Source organism: Chelon labrosus, assembly GCF_963514085.1.
Source record: "Chelon labrosus genome assembly, chromosome: 17".
Classification (NCBI taxonomy): domain Eukaryota; kingdom Metazoa; phylum Chordata; class Actinopteri; order Mugiliformes; family Mugilidae; genus Chelon; species Chelon labrosus.
This window is the reverse complement of record NC_140350.1, coordinates 2,807,227-2,822,016: the sequence shown is the minus strand read 5'-3', so window position 1 is coordinate 2,822,016 and position 14,790 is coordinate 2,807,227. Positions and strand designations below refer to the sequence as shown.

The following is a 14,790-nucleotide window of genomic DNA, read 5'->3' as shown; positions in this document are numbered from 1 at the left end:
ATGTGTGAAATGTGCCAGAGGGAAGGAGGCATGGGTAAATAACAGTCCACCAAATGTACCAATATGTAGCTGAAAAGACTGGCTGCAGCAGCAGGGGTTTGGATTTTATCATTAATAGCAATAGTCGACATTGTGATGTTTAATTGTTTTACCTCCCACTGCTGTTGTATCAGTAGGTTTTAGGTTTTATTATGTGCAATAACCATCCAAAGGTGTTTTAACTCTACAAGAGGGGAAAATGTGACACTGCAATCAGAGCTTCTTAGTTGTGTTGTCGTTGCTTCTTCTGATGTACTGGATCGATTTAATTTTAAGGACAATTTTTAGGTTGTCGGGTAAGTTAATGCCACTGAGCCATTTTAATGTCTGGCCTACAAGCAAGCTAGTTGGTTTCTCGGGTTAGTGCAGAAAAATGTGTAGCATGGAAAAAAAATATTGCATAAAGTCAGCTTTGTTTATAGGTGCAGCCTGGGTATGATTTCAAATGGAGAAAAAAGAAACTTTAGAAAAGAAACGGCTCCAATCCATGAACAAAGTGTTAGCAGTGTTGAAGGCATTAAGAAGTCTGGAAAAGCCTTGGCCTTAGGTGTAAAGGCCTGTGGTACCAAAGAAGAAAAGTCATCCTTCTTCTGCCACAAAATGTGGAATACATCAGGTGCACTTCTCAGAGAGACTGTCCAATGTTCTCATTCATTTTCTGACCAAAGAAACTGAAAAACAGGTTGACAAAGGGAAATTTGAATCCCACTGATTTTCTTGATGTGTATGTTTCTGGATTACGTCTTTAGATTTATTTTATCCCTACTGTGAAAAAATTGTAATTAGCAGTCAATATGATTTGGCTCGGATGGCTATACTAAATGATTTAATGAAATGTGTAAAATGTGTAATCATTATGAGAACGCTTTGGATGAGAAGGATGCAGCTGATGAGCGCATGTTCAAATCACAATGCTTTTATTAGTCTCTTTGACACATTTATTTATCCTTTCACTATTTCATCTGTTAAGCCAGGTGTAGGTGCACTCTTTCGCGCATGGTAACTAAACATATGCTGGCTATCCCTACAGAGAGCTTTCATTTTCTGATTGAAAACTACAGGTGGAACTGAAGGCTGTTTTACACATATTGTGCTTTTTTTTTGTTTCATTTGTTGTAATTTGTTTTTCATTTACAGCGGTTTCATTTATGGTTTCTCAACTCGAAAGAAAATGCAAGTTCTGTATACTGAACGCTGGATTATAATAAAGATAATTTATAACCTTTGCCCTTGCTCATTGAGATGATTTGCTCAAATGTTCATTGTTTGTTAGTACACATTATTTGCATATTAGAATATTCTATATCGAAAAAGCCGCAGGGGGTTTGTATACTCGTAGTACATATGGGAATAGGGAGCTTGCATGAAATTTTCAGACAGCATTTTATTTACTCCTCATGTACATGTCCACTCTTAATAACACATTAGAGGCGTTGTGTTTCATTTCATGTTTGCTACTTATTAGCAACATTATTATGGACAGAATAAACTGCTGAGAGGAGGAGACATTCTGTTAGCTGGATAAAAATATCACGAAGAACCAGAAAAAAAAAAAAAAAAAGGTTTCCACACTTTCAATAGCTCCAAAGCACAATTGTCCTGGTGATCATGAGAGCAGTAATTGCTGACAGACACAATGCACCATGATGAGAGGGACTGAAGTGCTTCCACAAATATACTACATAATAGCTTTACTGAGTATGGTGAAGTTGTTTGGTCATAATTGATCTACATTGTGGCCAGGCAATCCACAGAAAATGAGTTGTATCTACACTTGGTCATATCTAAAAATAAAGACAGGTGGCTAGTTTGGATATAGAGAGGAAACTAGATGTCAGACATGAGCTATACTCTCAGTTGTTGCATACAGTGTAGGTGAGAAAATTAATGAAACCACAGGCTGATGCAACAAGAGTAGAAAAGTTAATGGAGAAAAAAATTAAACATCAAAAAATTAACTTACCTCTTGAACGCCTTTTCCGTTCAATTTTAGTAAAATAGCGTCAATAACAATCAAAACTGCCACAAGAAGCTTTACAGGACCCAGGGCCTGGAATCTCCAGAGCTATAGATCTAAGGTGATGGTGGCAGAGAAAATCTCTTTCAACAGGGAAAAATCCTTGAGCAGCACATATGAAGGGACCCTTCCCATTGGAATGGAGACAACACAAAGATAGAAGGGAAGTGGGAGAGAGAATCAGAATCAAGCAGATAAATTCATACATGGTAGATACAAATAAAGAATACATGCAGCACACTGTGTATGATACAAACAAGAGTATGTGATGTAGGTGTTCAAATAGATACTGTAACAATTAACAAGGGTAACTAGGCAAAAATGTGTAAAAAATTATGTTCTCCCTGTGTCTGCATGGGTTCTCTCCGCGTACTCCGGCTTCCTCCCGCTGTCCAAAGACATCTGGTTAGGTTCATTTTGGTAATGAATGTATATGATGTTTTTGGTGCATTGATGTGTAAGACAGCCTGTTTATTATTCTCCATGAGTTTAAATTTGTTTTTGACAACAGGGATGTCTGCAAGTCATTTCTTCTTGACATTCCCGAGCTGAGGCCTGCTTTGATTTATTCCTCGATCTGACACGGTATGCTTTCTTTACCCATAAACAGCCTGAGCCTGTTTGAAGGCATTTCAAATGCACACTGTGATATGGACTTTGATTATTGGTTATTAAGTCTAACTAAATAGTTACCTGGATTAATGTCATGAATGCATACAATCTTTAAGACCCAAAAGACTTTGGTTTATCATCGATCAATGTGCAGTATCCCTGCCACTTCACTCACCTTAAATCCAATAGAACGAGAACCAGAGAGCAAATATTCTCTTAAGCAAACACCTGCAAATTGATTATTTTGGCCTCACAAAACATCAGATAATACACACCAGAAACGTTGTTAGCCCTGAAGGTCGCCTGGGTTTGTAATTTGTGAATAACTGCCCCTGCTGGGCTTAGTTTCTCCTCTTCAGCATCAACCTTATAAGACACTGACCCAACACAGAATGGATCTCCTGACAGCCTGTTGTTGTTTCTTTTTTCCTGGGGGTGTAGTCTCCTTCCAACACTGAAGATGAATATGTGAGAGTACCTTGCACAGTTCATCAACAAGAGAAAAGTTGCAACAAGACATCTAAGAAGCTGCTACAGACCTGGTCCCGTGTCAGTGACACTAAAAGGTGACACTAATTGAGAAAGCATAAGTATAAAAGTATAAGAAAATGAGTGGTTAAGCTTGTTGATCTGTCTCAGTGTAACTGGTGGCCTTCTACGTTGTGTCGGGCTAATGATGACTTAACACACAGCTAGCTCTCTGAGGAGATCTCCATTTATTCTGGCAACTGGCAAATTTAAACAACAACAAGAAAACGGCCATGTAATTTAGCTGCCCACTCTTGGTCCTCTGTGAATAAAGTAAATATAAGACGGGAGGAAAGTTAGCTTAAGACACATTGACTTTTTTTTTTTTTTTTTTTCTTTTTTTTTTGTCCTGTCCAGCATCGAAACAAGCAGAATAATGGTCTGTTCATTATATTGTGCTGAGCAAATTTTGTTTTGCCAAGGGGAGCTTTATGGGTGATAAGGCTCCTCTTGATAATCTAAGTTAAACATATTTAAATTTTATTTTATTATTTATACATGTTGATGAATGGACCTTTACATAATATTGCCGAACCTGACACGGAGAGAGAAAGTGAAGAGAAGATTGGGGGGGGGAGAGAAAAAGAGGGATACGCCACGCAGCAACTGCTACACCTGTTGAGTACCACAACAATGATCATCGCCCGGCCTCGGCCGGAGAGTAAGCTGACAATGCTGAAAGGCACACAAAAGAGAAAGATTACAGAGAAAGATTACATTGGAGTACATAGCAACCACGGCACAAAAGTTTCATACACTCGTGTTTAAGTCTACACATACATGTTTGTATAACACAGCAGATAACTAAACCACAGTAGTCCTTAATGTTCACGGTTTGTATACACGGTTTAAATGTTCACCAGAGGATGCAGTGACTGTGTCACCATGCAGAATGAGGGTGAAGAGTTTTTAAAGATGACTTAAAGATGGCTGTGATGGTGCAACCGTTCCCCCAAGGAGAGCAGAGGATAGACAGGAAGTCCCAGGACCCCGACCACCAGCAGCAACCCCAGGGTGCGTGTCCCCATCACTACACCACAGAGGGACATGCTTCCATCCAGATGGTGGCATAGGAGGCCCCCGGCCAGAACCCCCCCCCCAGCTGCGGCGAGCAGGCCCCGGCGGCCCAAGAAAGGCAGCCACCGCCTCCCCGGGCAACCGGCCGCCCGGGACAGGCACGGAGCAGGGTCCACGGCCCCACAAGCCCGAGGGCAGCACCCCCCACCCCCACCAGACACGAGGCCCAGCCGACGCCCACAAGGACCAGGCCGCCCCAGACGGCCGCCCGGGATGGGCCAGCACCCGCCCCCGCGCCCAAGCCACACGCCCAGGGACCCCGGCAGCAGTGGTTAAGCTTGTTGATCTGTCTCAGTGTAACTGGTGGCCTTCTACGTTGTGTCGGGCTAATGATGACTTAACACACAGCTAGCTCTCTGAGGAGATCTCCATTTATTCTGGCAACTGGCAAATTTAAACAACAACAAGAAAACGGCCATGTAATTTAGCTGCCCACTCTTGGTCCTCTGTGAATAAAGTAAATATAAGACGGGAGGAAAGTTAGCTTAAGACACATTGACTTTTAAGCTAGCAAAAGTTACTCTAGCATTACATTACATAACTCAATATTTGCATAGTAAGGCGGAAACATATATAATAATAATAATTTAAACTAAAATATACACACATTACACACATGATTAAAAACATGATACATACCTCTCCCTCAGGAGAATTGTACAAATGGGGAGAGACTAGAAGGATAAAAAGAATATGGGCTACCACAGAAGACGAAATATCTGAGGAGTGGGGCAGCTTCTAACATTTCAACAGCCAGAAACACATAACATATACAACAGATTTTGTGTAATTATATTATATTGTCTATTATAAGATGTTCATGTTTGACCCTGTTTCATTAAGATGGACCCTCAACAGAGTCGACCCAAAAGTGTACCAAAACTGGAGCCCAGTAGGTGACATGCACTATGAAGATAAGAGACATTCATTGTCAAAATTCCACAATGGCTTGGACAAAATGTTGAGGAAAAAACATTAACAAATAGGCCACTTTAGCATATACTATTGGCAGTATCAACAGTCAATATCCGTTTTTTAATTTCAAAGTAGCATAACTGCAGGTAAGTTTCCAGTTGCTTTCTAGTGCCAGTGGGTCTTGCTTCCTAGCTGTTTGAGGTTTTTGAGATTACATTGCTATTAATGACTATCACTGAAATACTGTTCAACAAAATGTAACCTTTATTTAGCCTAGCAACATATTTACATAATTTAAGTGAAAAAGTTGATCTTTGTGAATAATTATAACAATGGGGATAGCCACATAAAAAGACAAGATATATAACAACGCGTTCTTCCGGATTCGTTTTTACGACTTCCGCTCCCATCGTACGCTTCGTGTTAATATTTATTTCATCTTTGCTGTGGACCGGCATTTTCCCACAACACCCTGCTCCTGCTCTCGCAGATGACGAAAATGGCGGACAACGCATCATCGGTAGGTTTTCGAAAGATATAATGTTATTTTACTGACACTGAGCAATTCCAGGATGCAAATTAACACACTATTTTGTACAGGTCGAGATCGTCGAGGGCTGTCGCCTCCCCGTTCTTCGTAAAAACCAAGAACACGAGGACGAATGGCGTAAGTATTGTCGGTTTGTTTTTTCAGTGTCAAGCTAATGCTAGCTAGCGAACCCCAGCTGTTGTTAACAGAAGCCTCGGCCTCCAGTTGAACCACTGTAAACACGGCAGTCACCGAGGACACATGCACTTCTACTCTGCCACTGAGCTTGATTTTGAATGTTTACTGAAGTCTCTTTCATTCAATTAGTAGTTAACTCACTAATTCTGAGTGACATTTTAATACAATAAATTTATAGGATAAAGCTGGGTACCTGACAAGAGGACTGATGTTTATCTCTGATTCTCTAACTGAATTAGTTCAGGATACGTGCAAAAGATGCAAAGAAACACTAAAGTCATCCCTTGATGACTCGAACATTAAAATCCTATTTTTAATCTTCTCAAGACTCATCATGGCACTGTTTCTTTTCTGACATCTCAGTAGGAATATAAATATTCTCTGATGTTAAATAGACTCATAGCCCATTAGGTTTCATGCACTGGTTCTCAAACATTTGCCTCAATTTAGCCCCTAGAAGTCAATGTACACTCTTTTTCACTGGTCACATTTGTTTATATAAGGTGTACATAAATAATCCACTCTTGCATAGTAAAAAAAGATCATGAATTTTGCAGATACATTTTCTGTTTATCTTTTATCTCCGGATGAATTGTCTTTTGTGTATGTTTTTTTGATTTGTTTGTTTTTTATTGTCTATTTATATTTTAAGAATTTCAGGAGGCGGAAAAACACAGATCTATTAATCAACAAATTCTAGTATTATATATGAAACATATGTTTCACACAGGTTTGAGTACTATTCAGTTCAAATGTGAATTCTCTGCTTTTCTTGCAGCACTGGCAGAAATCCTAAGTGTGAAGGAAGCCTCGGCGAGAAAACTCTTCTATGTTCACTACATTGATTGTGAGTATAGTTTGTGTCTCTTCTTGTCTGTTCAACACAAAAACATTTTTTGTGTGGCATTTTTTACCCCATTCGGGTACCCTGAAATCTTTTGTGAATCAATTTATTCAGTCACTTTGTAGACTTGATTACATTACACAGAATCATCACAGCGTTTGTGTTCTTGTTTGCTTAAAATTGCTCGTGCTAAAAGTCAACAAGCGCCTGGATGAGTGGGTCACGGCGGACAGGCTGGACATGAAGAAGCTTCAGTTTCCTAAGAAAGAAGCTAAAACACCAACCAAGAATGGTCTTCCAGGTTCCCGTCCCAGTTCTCCAGAGAGAGAAGTGGTAAGTTTACACGACGGCTCTCAATGTTAATCTCAGATCCTTAAAAACTGCAATATTATTAAGATTGGCATAATTTATTAATGTGTAATAATAATATGATTGTACATTCTATGTCCTAATGTGTTATTCAGCTGCAAATGCTGAGTTTTTGTGAGGGGGAAAAAAATGCAGTTAAGATTGATAAAATGTTATTGATGATTTACATGAGTGAGATTAGGTAAACGCGCAATGTATTGCATCAAGACACTCACAGTCGCAGTTATTGAATACTACTTACTGAATATAAAAAATCTGCAAGCTGATTAAACATGTTCTGTTCAGATATGTTATCAGTGGTCAATAATTATATAATAATAAGCAGCTCAACATTTCAGTTAATAAACTGTTGTTGAGTTGGTCATTTTAATTGATGGTTGGTTTACTGGGCAGAAAACTGAAAACTACATTATGTTTGCAAAAAGATATATAGTCACTTAACTAATGACCTGCAATATGTCACCTGCTGCTTGACCAATGATTTAACTTACTATTTGGATCTCCTTTTGATTCAAATGACAGAAGCCTTGTTTACAGTATCTCTGGCGGTTTCTATATTAATGATGTGTTGATAAGATTGTGTGTGTGTACGGTGAATATCTGAGGGTTAACATGAATGTGAGTTAACCCGCTTCCTTCTGTTCCTTTCTGTTCAATTCAGAGGAAAAGTCTAGATCTCAACGTACAACCCCCCACAGCTCCTTCCAGAGGCAAAACTCTCCCCACGCCGGTACAAGTTGAATTTACCAATTCTAAAAATGACTGAGACCTTTTGTTTAAACCTGGTGTTAACATGTGTCTTGTGTGACCGTACAGATAGAAAAAATTAAGGCACAGGATCTGAAAAAAAGATCTGGTTCATCAGACATATTTTAATGCAATGCAGGTGCAGCACATCTGTGTCCATCACATCTTAATATCAGGTTTAAATGGGGGGTAATTTACATTGGACTAGTTGTTGATCAGCAATTTGATTTGCTGTGGCCACCAGACAGACACAGTCTTAGCTCTGTGTGTGCACAGATTGACAGAGCTATGCACCATCATATTAAGATGGAGGTAAAACTAGTGCCCAGCTTTTAATCATGACATTGGTGTATATTTTAAAAATTTGAACACATGCCTCTGGTCAAACTGAAATTAAATAAAACAATTTGGCTTGGAAACAGAACTTCTGATTTCAGTGTTTGGTTTGCCTGCGTTCATTTTAAGCCATATGTCTAACAATGTTTGTTTGCTTCAGAAGAGGAAAGTAGAGGCCGTCCCCGTGGCGACTCAGGTACCCCCGGCCGCCCCCGTGCCCTCCCTGCCAAGTTCAGCTGAAGCCACTCAGGCAGCTGTTTTTCCCGCTGTGAGAGAAACCAACACATTTAAGGCCAGAGAAGAGCATGAGCCGATCGCTTCGCTCACAACGGTAAAGAAAAAAACAATCAATTTTCTTTTTATAAGATTGAATTCAAGTCTTTAGTCCTTTCTTGATAAAGATGTGTTATTTCTTTCTAACCACAGAACGGCACTGCTCGACGACTTATCCCTGCTCCGCCTGGGAGGAAGAGGAAAGCTAACTGTGGGGGAACTGACGAGGTATCTCATTTTGATATATTTCCCCTTACGTCTTCTTTTAGAGTTGCATGTTTTGATTTTGTAGATACATTGTTTTATTGTTTTTTTATTGAAGTTTCCTTATGGTAGCATTCTCCAGTGTAGCAGGAGGAAAAATAATTTGAATTGGTAAATCTTATCCTTCTCACTTTAATACGCCTTTAAACAAGAGAAGTGATTCTCTTTCTATTTTCCACCATTCTCCTTTCTTACCATCCTACAAAGTATTCGACCACTTAGCACTTTTAATCAGTTTAGTGTTTTCAGGCTATGTTTTTACATGTCGCAACCTGTTCCTGTTGTTCGCTTATGGCCTAACAAATAGATATAATGGCCAATAACATGCTGGCAATTATTGGGTGGTTTACTTTTTCAATTTATACTTATTTACAAATTACTGTTTTTTTGCAGTTTTTATTTTCTATGGAAGTTACAGTTTTGTGTTTTATTATTATGAAGCTGGGTTGACTTATTGACCATTTATTTAACTGCGCTGAAATTCAGTGGTGAAACCAAATCAATTCTGAGAGACAAGCAGGTGCTTTACACATAAAATCTGACTACACAAATAAATATGTTAAGAACTTAGTATTTTCTGTATAGCATATACTTCCATTTTTATTGTGTTTGGTGCTGGCCTAACCTACACGAAGAACTGATTAGAAAATTCTGCTTAATTACATTTACATTTACAATAATAAAAAAATAATTAGACTAATTACAGTGGCCTGTGGGTTACTCATCCCCACCAACATCACTGAGAAACCCACATGAAATGAATGAAATGAATGTTTGTGTTTGCTCTTTTCCCCACTCTTCATTCACTGTCTCACATATCTATCACTGCCTTGGATTGCCAGTGTAGCTGTCTGGCTCCTGATGAACCAACACTGGAATGAACCAAAACTGCAATTGCTGTTCAATATTCCTTTCAATCATTCCCCCTTAACCAACATGTTTAGGGTAAATAAAAATCATTTTATTCTCCTCATTAGTTTCCAAAAGCCCGTGTTTTTGTGTCTTTTTCTGCCAGATGATAAAGGTTTTGCAGTATAACAAGCCCCAAAGTGCCAGTGTCTTTCTACCACCACCACCAGAGGTCTGTTTTATTTCCTATTATTGCCCATTGATTGTATTTTTTTGTCCAAATTGGGCTGTGCCTTCGTGGGTCAGATTGAAACCAATGTTCTGCTTACCTCAGACCCAGATTGAATCATTTTGTGCTAAACTGTGCTAAACTACTCAAATTACCAATTACAAAGAAAATCTAAATGTGTAAAAAAGAGTTTGTACAATCCATACGATCAATCAATCAAAGCTTTTTATTTTAAACAAATTTTAACTGCTTGAGAATAACTGCAGAAATGATGTCTCATGTGTAGAATGTCCACATTATTTACCACCAGGATTCCCAGGACAGTTCAGATGGCATCCCAACTGCACCCCGCATGACAGGCAGTCTGGTGTCGGATCGTAGCCACGATGACATTGTCACCCGGATGAAAAACATTGAGTGTATAGAGCTGGGACGGCACAGACTGAAGCCCTGGTACTTCTCACCGTACCCACAGGAACTCACCGCATTGCCCATCCTCTACCTCTGTGAATTCTGTCTCAAGTACCTCAAAAGCCTTAAATGTCTCCAGAGGCATTTGGTAAGAATCTCTTTTGAAGTGTGTCACAAGCTGCTCCCCTTAATCTCTGCCTGCTCGGATTGCTTCACATTGTGCTCATCCACTTTTTTCCTATTTTCCGTGACAGACTAAATGTAATCTAAGACATCCTCCAGGCAACGAGATCTACCGCAAAGGCACTATCTCGTTCTTTGAGATTGACGGCAGGAAAAACAAAGTCAGTAAAAGATTTTTCTCTCTCCTAAATTTTACATCACTTTTGTAATTTGTCTTTTTATTGATACCTGTCTTGTGTTTTTTTCCCCCTCAGAATTATTCCCAGAACCTGTGTTTACTTGCTAAGTGTTTCCTGGACCACAAAACGTTGTATTACGACACAGACCCTTTCCTCTTCTACGTAATGACAGAGTATGACTCCAAAGGCTTCCACATAGTGGGATACTTCTCCAAGGTATTCAGATTAAGCAAACAATTACTACAAGTGCACTGTGTACAATCCACTCAGTCTTTTATCTTACCCTAGGTACCAAAACATAAACTTTTTATTCCCTGTGCACAGGAAAAAGAGTCGACTGAAGATTATAATGTTGCCTGCATCCTGACCTTACCTCCTTACCAGCGGAGAGGTTATGGCAAACTGCTCATTGAGTTCAGTAAGTCTAGTTTTAAAAGCAGACATAGAGTGATCAGTAAATATCATCTTTGGTAACGATCCATCACTGTATCTGTCAGGTTACGAGCTGTCCAAGGTGGAAGGGAAGACGGGCACTCCAGAGAAGCCACTTTCTGACCTTGGTCTCTTGTCCTATCGCTCCTACTGGTCTCAAACCATCTTGGAAATTCTCATGGACCTTAAACCTGACAATGGAGAAAGACCACAGATAACTATCAAGTATGTGACCGTTTATATTTACCCTCTTCAAAGAATCATTTTCAGAAATGTATCCATTTATGTTCTTTTTTTTAATGATCTTTTTTTGGTACCCACAGTGAGATCAGTGAGATCACAAGTGTAAAGAAAGAAGATGTTATTTCGACACTTCAGTACCTCAATCTAATCAACTATTACAAGGTGAGAGATATGTGTAAAATCACTGTTGATGGGACTCTGCTTCAAAATGCAGATGTTTCTTACTGGATTTTATATCTGCTTCCTGAGTAATCTGAAAGAAAATAGCTAATTACCAGAAGATTGGGCCCGTTTCAGAAAACCGGATTCCCAAAGTCTGAACTCTGAGTTCACTACTACCTCCAAGATGTGAGACAGAGTTTTTATTTTTAATAAGGCTATCAGAGCTGGCTCAACAAACTCTAAGCTGTGTGTGTGTGATTAAAGAAAATGTTTAAATAAAGGGCAAAGTCTTTATAAGCTGTGGGCAACAGAAAAGTGTTAGTTGCAGTAGAGATGAAGGTTAAATAAACACTATTAAATTTGATTCAGCAGGATCAGAGGATTGTGCTTCAAAAATATTTCTCTTAAATCCAATGCAAAATATCATCATGTGAAATATTACTCCCAAAATGTGTAGTGCAGAACATGAAATCACTTTGTCTTCTTATTTGAATCTAGGGTCAGTACATCCTGACTCTTTCAGAGGACATTGTGGACGGGCACGAGAGAGCGATGCACAAGAGGCACTTGCGTATAGATCCTAAATGCCTTCACTTCACTCCAAAGGACTGGAGCAAGAGGGGCAAGTGGTAGAGTCCCAGCCCGGTTCGCCGAATGTTCTCTTCGAAGTCGAACAGCGGACATGAAACTAACAGTGGATCAGATGAAGGTTTTTGTTGAGCTTTCTCACCAAGAACCTTTTTCAGCACGGGACCTCTTCATGAAAGGAACAGTGAAAGTAAAATGTCTCTTGAGATGCATAGGCTTCAATTGAGAATATGATTTGTGTGTGATTTTATAAAGCTGTCAAACTTGGGGATGGAACTCGTGTTAACCGTAACACTGTCAAAATACATAACACACTTTCTACTGTGTAAAAGATCCTGTTCATGACTAAAACAGTGCATTGAAAGTGGCATATAGTGTCTGTTTATATTATAGTGTAAATTAAAGCCTAAAGCACCTAATGGTGGTTGTATAGCCAGTTTTAGTTCAGCAGTAAATTGCTTCATCTGTTGACGAGGTCATATTTTGTACAATAATCAAAGAGAATTTCTTTTCCTTTTGTTGTTGCTTTGGCTATCACAAACAAAAGTGTCTTTTTGTCCTTTGATTTGCCAAGTTGAAATGTCATCACAATAATTTATATGTCCCTAAAAGGCTTGATTGTAGACATAGTCCAACAAGGTCTCTTGTGTGACTGTCACTTAAGTCATATTTCTGAAACCTTTGCACATGGAAAGTAAACTTGACCAGCAGATCATCTAAACAATGGGCCAACTAACACCTGAACAGCCATTTTCTACTTTAAATAGGGAAATCTATTTACAATGTTCAGGGTTCAAGACACCTCTCAGACACCTCTTGCTGGGTACAAGAGTTTGAATAATTTTCAAGAAGTTTAAAAAATATAATCTGACAAGCAGGCTGTGGTTTCTTTTCTACTTCTTGCAAGTGACTAACTGAGATGTGTATTGGTTGTATGTAAATGCGAAATGTACAGTGAAAATTTCAGATGTTTTTTGGACATAGATACCTGTCTTTAAATTTTCATCTCAACACAGTAAATTTCTGTTTACTGGGACTCTCAAGTAATTGAACAGAAATGGTCTAGTAGTTTATTGCAGTTAGGGCTATTTTTAGGGTCAGCGTATGACAATGAAGGTGGAGTAGGCCATTCTAATCTAATGCACTTTTTAAATGGAAAAAAAAAAAAAAGAAGCAAAATCTAATCTAGCAGACATCTCTTAGATATCTCTTCATGCTTCACTAGCTGTGTGTGCAATGAAAAACATATCAGTTGCTACTTGGGCTTGGAAAGTGGCTGAGATTGATCTGCATTTTGCCATTCCAGCCAACCAGGCGCAGGAGAGTTGTGAGTATTGCTATATAGAGTTGGTGTTTAGGCTCTGGGAAACAGTTTTGTTCTGCATGTTAGCTTTGCAATAGCAACCCCTAGCTGACCCACTGTCTAGCTACCTTGTTTGCATCATCTTGGCAATGCACATCAATGAATTTTTGGGGCTAGTTTTCTGACAATGTTGAAGGGACCAGTGTGTTTGCCAGGCAGTTGAGTTAAAATAGGAATTGCTTACTCCACCTTTAATAAAGTACACCTCACTTGTTAAAGTATGTATATTTAAAAAACAAAAAACAGCCAGAACCATGTAGAGGCAGACCCACAATTTAACTGAAGCTCTATAGTTCTAACAATGTACCAACATGATTGGTTCGGGGTCTTATAATTTCCTTGGTTTAAGTAGTTGGTTTGTAGTCTTTCAGATCAACAGCTCTTTGTTCAAATGATCCCCAGTCATGATCAGTGATTCAAAGGATGTTCCCCTCGTTAAACGTATGTCTGCTGTGACTGTACATACTGAAGACAAAAGCCATGCTGAACTGTTAGAGGAATGTAAATTTAGTGTACAGTTGTCTTTTTACACTCAATGTTATCTAACAGGCTGCACAATAGTAACAGGAAAAGACCTGAAAGTGATATCTTACTTTTTGTTTGTGTTTATGTTTACATGTTAAAAAGGACGAAGAATTTACCCTGTTGAAAAGATTTAGTATATGTTTATGTGAAACACAGTTGGCAGTTATCATTTGAGCGTTTGATATGAAAAGCTTGTTGAATTGATTAAAAAAAAATAATAATCTTCAGCTTATTGGTGTCTTTAATGTGTATATTCTTACTGGAAGTGAGGCCTGAGAAGAAAGAAGAGCAGTGATGAAGTTATTCAGGTTAAAATAAACAGTGTGGCATTTCAAAAAATACCACCAGGGGGCAGCACCATTGCTTTACTTTGAATTCACAATTGCATTATCAAAGTTCAAACCAAAGGCTACCTTAATGCATGAAGGATGTTTGTTGAAAGCAAAATGTAATAATGCAACCTGACCACTGTAATGGTGTTACAGCTGCCGAAGGACTGAGTAAATCTGACAGCTGCACTGGATCAAATGCGGTAACTCAAGTTACAAGATTAAATAACAAAAACAAGAACTAAACTAAGGAAGTTGCCTAGTGCACTGCTGCATGTGTGACATAATACTGCCTGCTGCTGATGTACACCTCTACAGCTGGACTGGGCAAGATAGGCTCAGAGCTGACAGTCTCAACTTGCTTGTGTTACACTGTTTTCAGCGTTTCAGCTAGCTGTTCAACAGTCTTCTCTCTGCAGGAGGCGTCGTTGAAGAGTTGACGTGTTTCCTCAGCAGCAAGCAGGTCAGTGATCACCAGGCGGGTGCTTGGGCCTGTTGATGGTGACATATCTGCATGTTAGATTTGAATTATCAGCCATTCTTCTCCCA

The 14,790-nt window shown here is 39.1% G+C and overlaps 1 protein-coding gene across 2 annotated transcripts; it reads left to right on the top strand.

Annotated features, from left to right (window-relative positions):
• Positions 1–5,613: 5,613 nt before the first annotated feature.
• LOC311503016 (histone acetyltransferase KAT5-like) lies at positions 5,614–14,139 on the top strand. Of its 2 annotated transcripts, none has more exons than XM_084565502.1 (15): positions 5,614–5,708; positions 5,789–5,855; positions 6,694–6,762; positions 6,956–7,092; positions 7,790–7,858; positions 8,375–8,542; positions 8,638–8,712; positions 9,764–9,829; positions 10,137–10,385; positions 10,492–10,581; positions 10,675–10,815; positions 10,924–11,017; positions 11,097–11,256; positions 11,355–11,436; positions 11,935–14,139. In XM_084565502.1, exons 1-15 carry the CDS (start codon positions 5,679–5,681, stop codon positions 12,067–12,069), a joined length of 1,632 nt encoding a protein of 543 aa, XP_084421628.1. In that variant the 5' UTR covers positions 5,614–5,678; the 3' UTR covers positions 12,070–14,139. The 2 variants fall into 2 exon arrangements, with proteins under 2 accessions (XP_084421628.1, XP_084421627.1); XM_084565501.1 differs by having other exon boundaries at positions 5,616–5,708; positions 8,372–8,542.
• Positions 14,140–14,790: the final 651 nt, after the last annotated feature.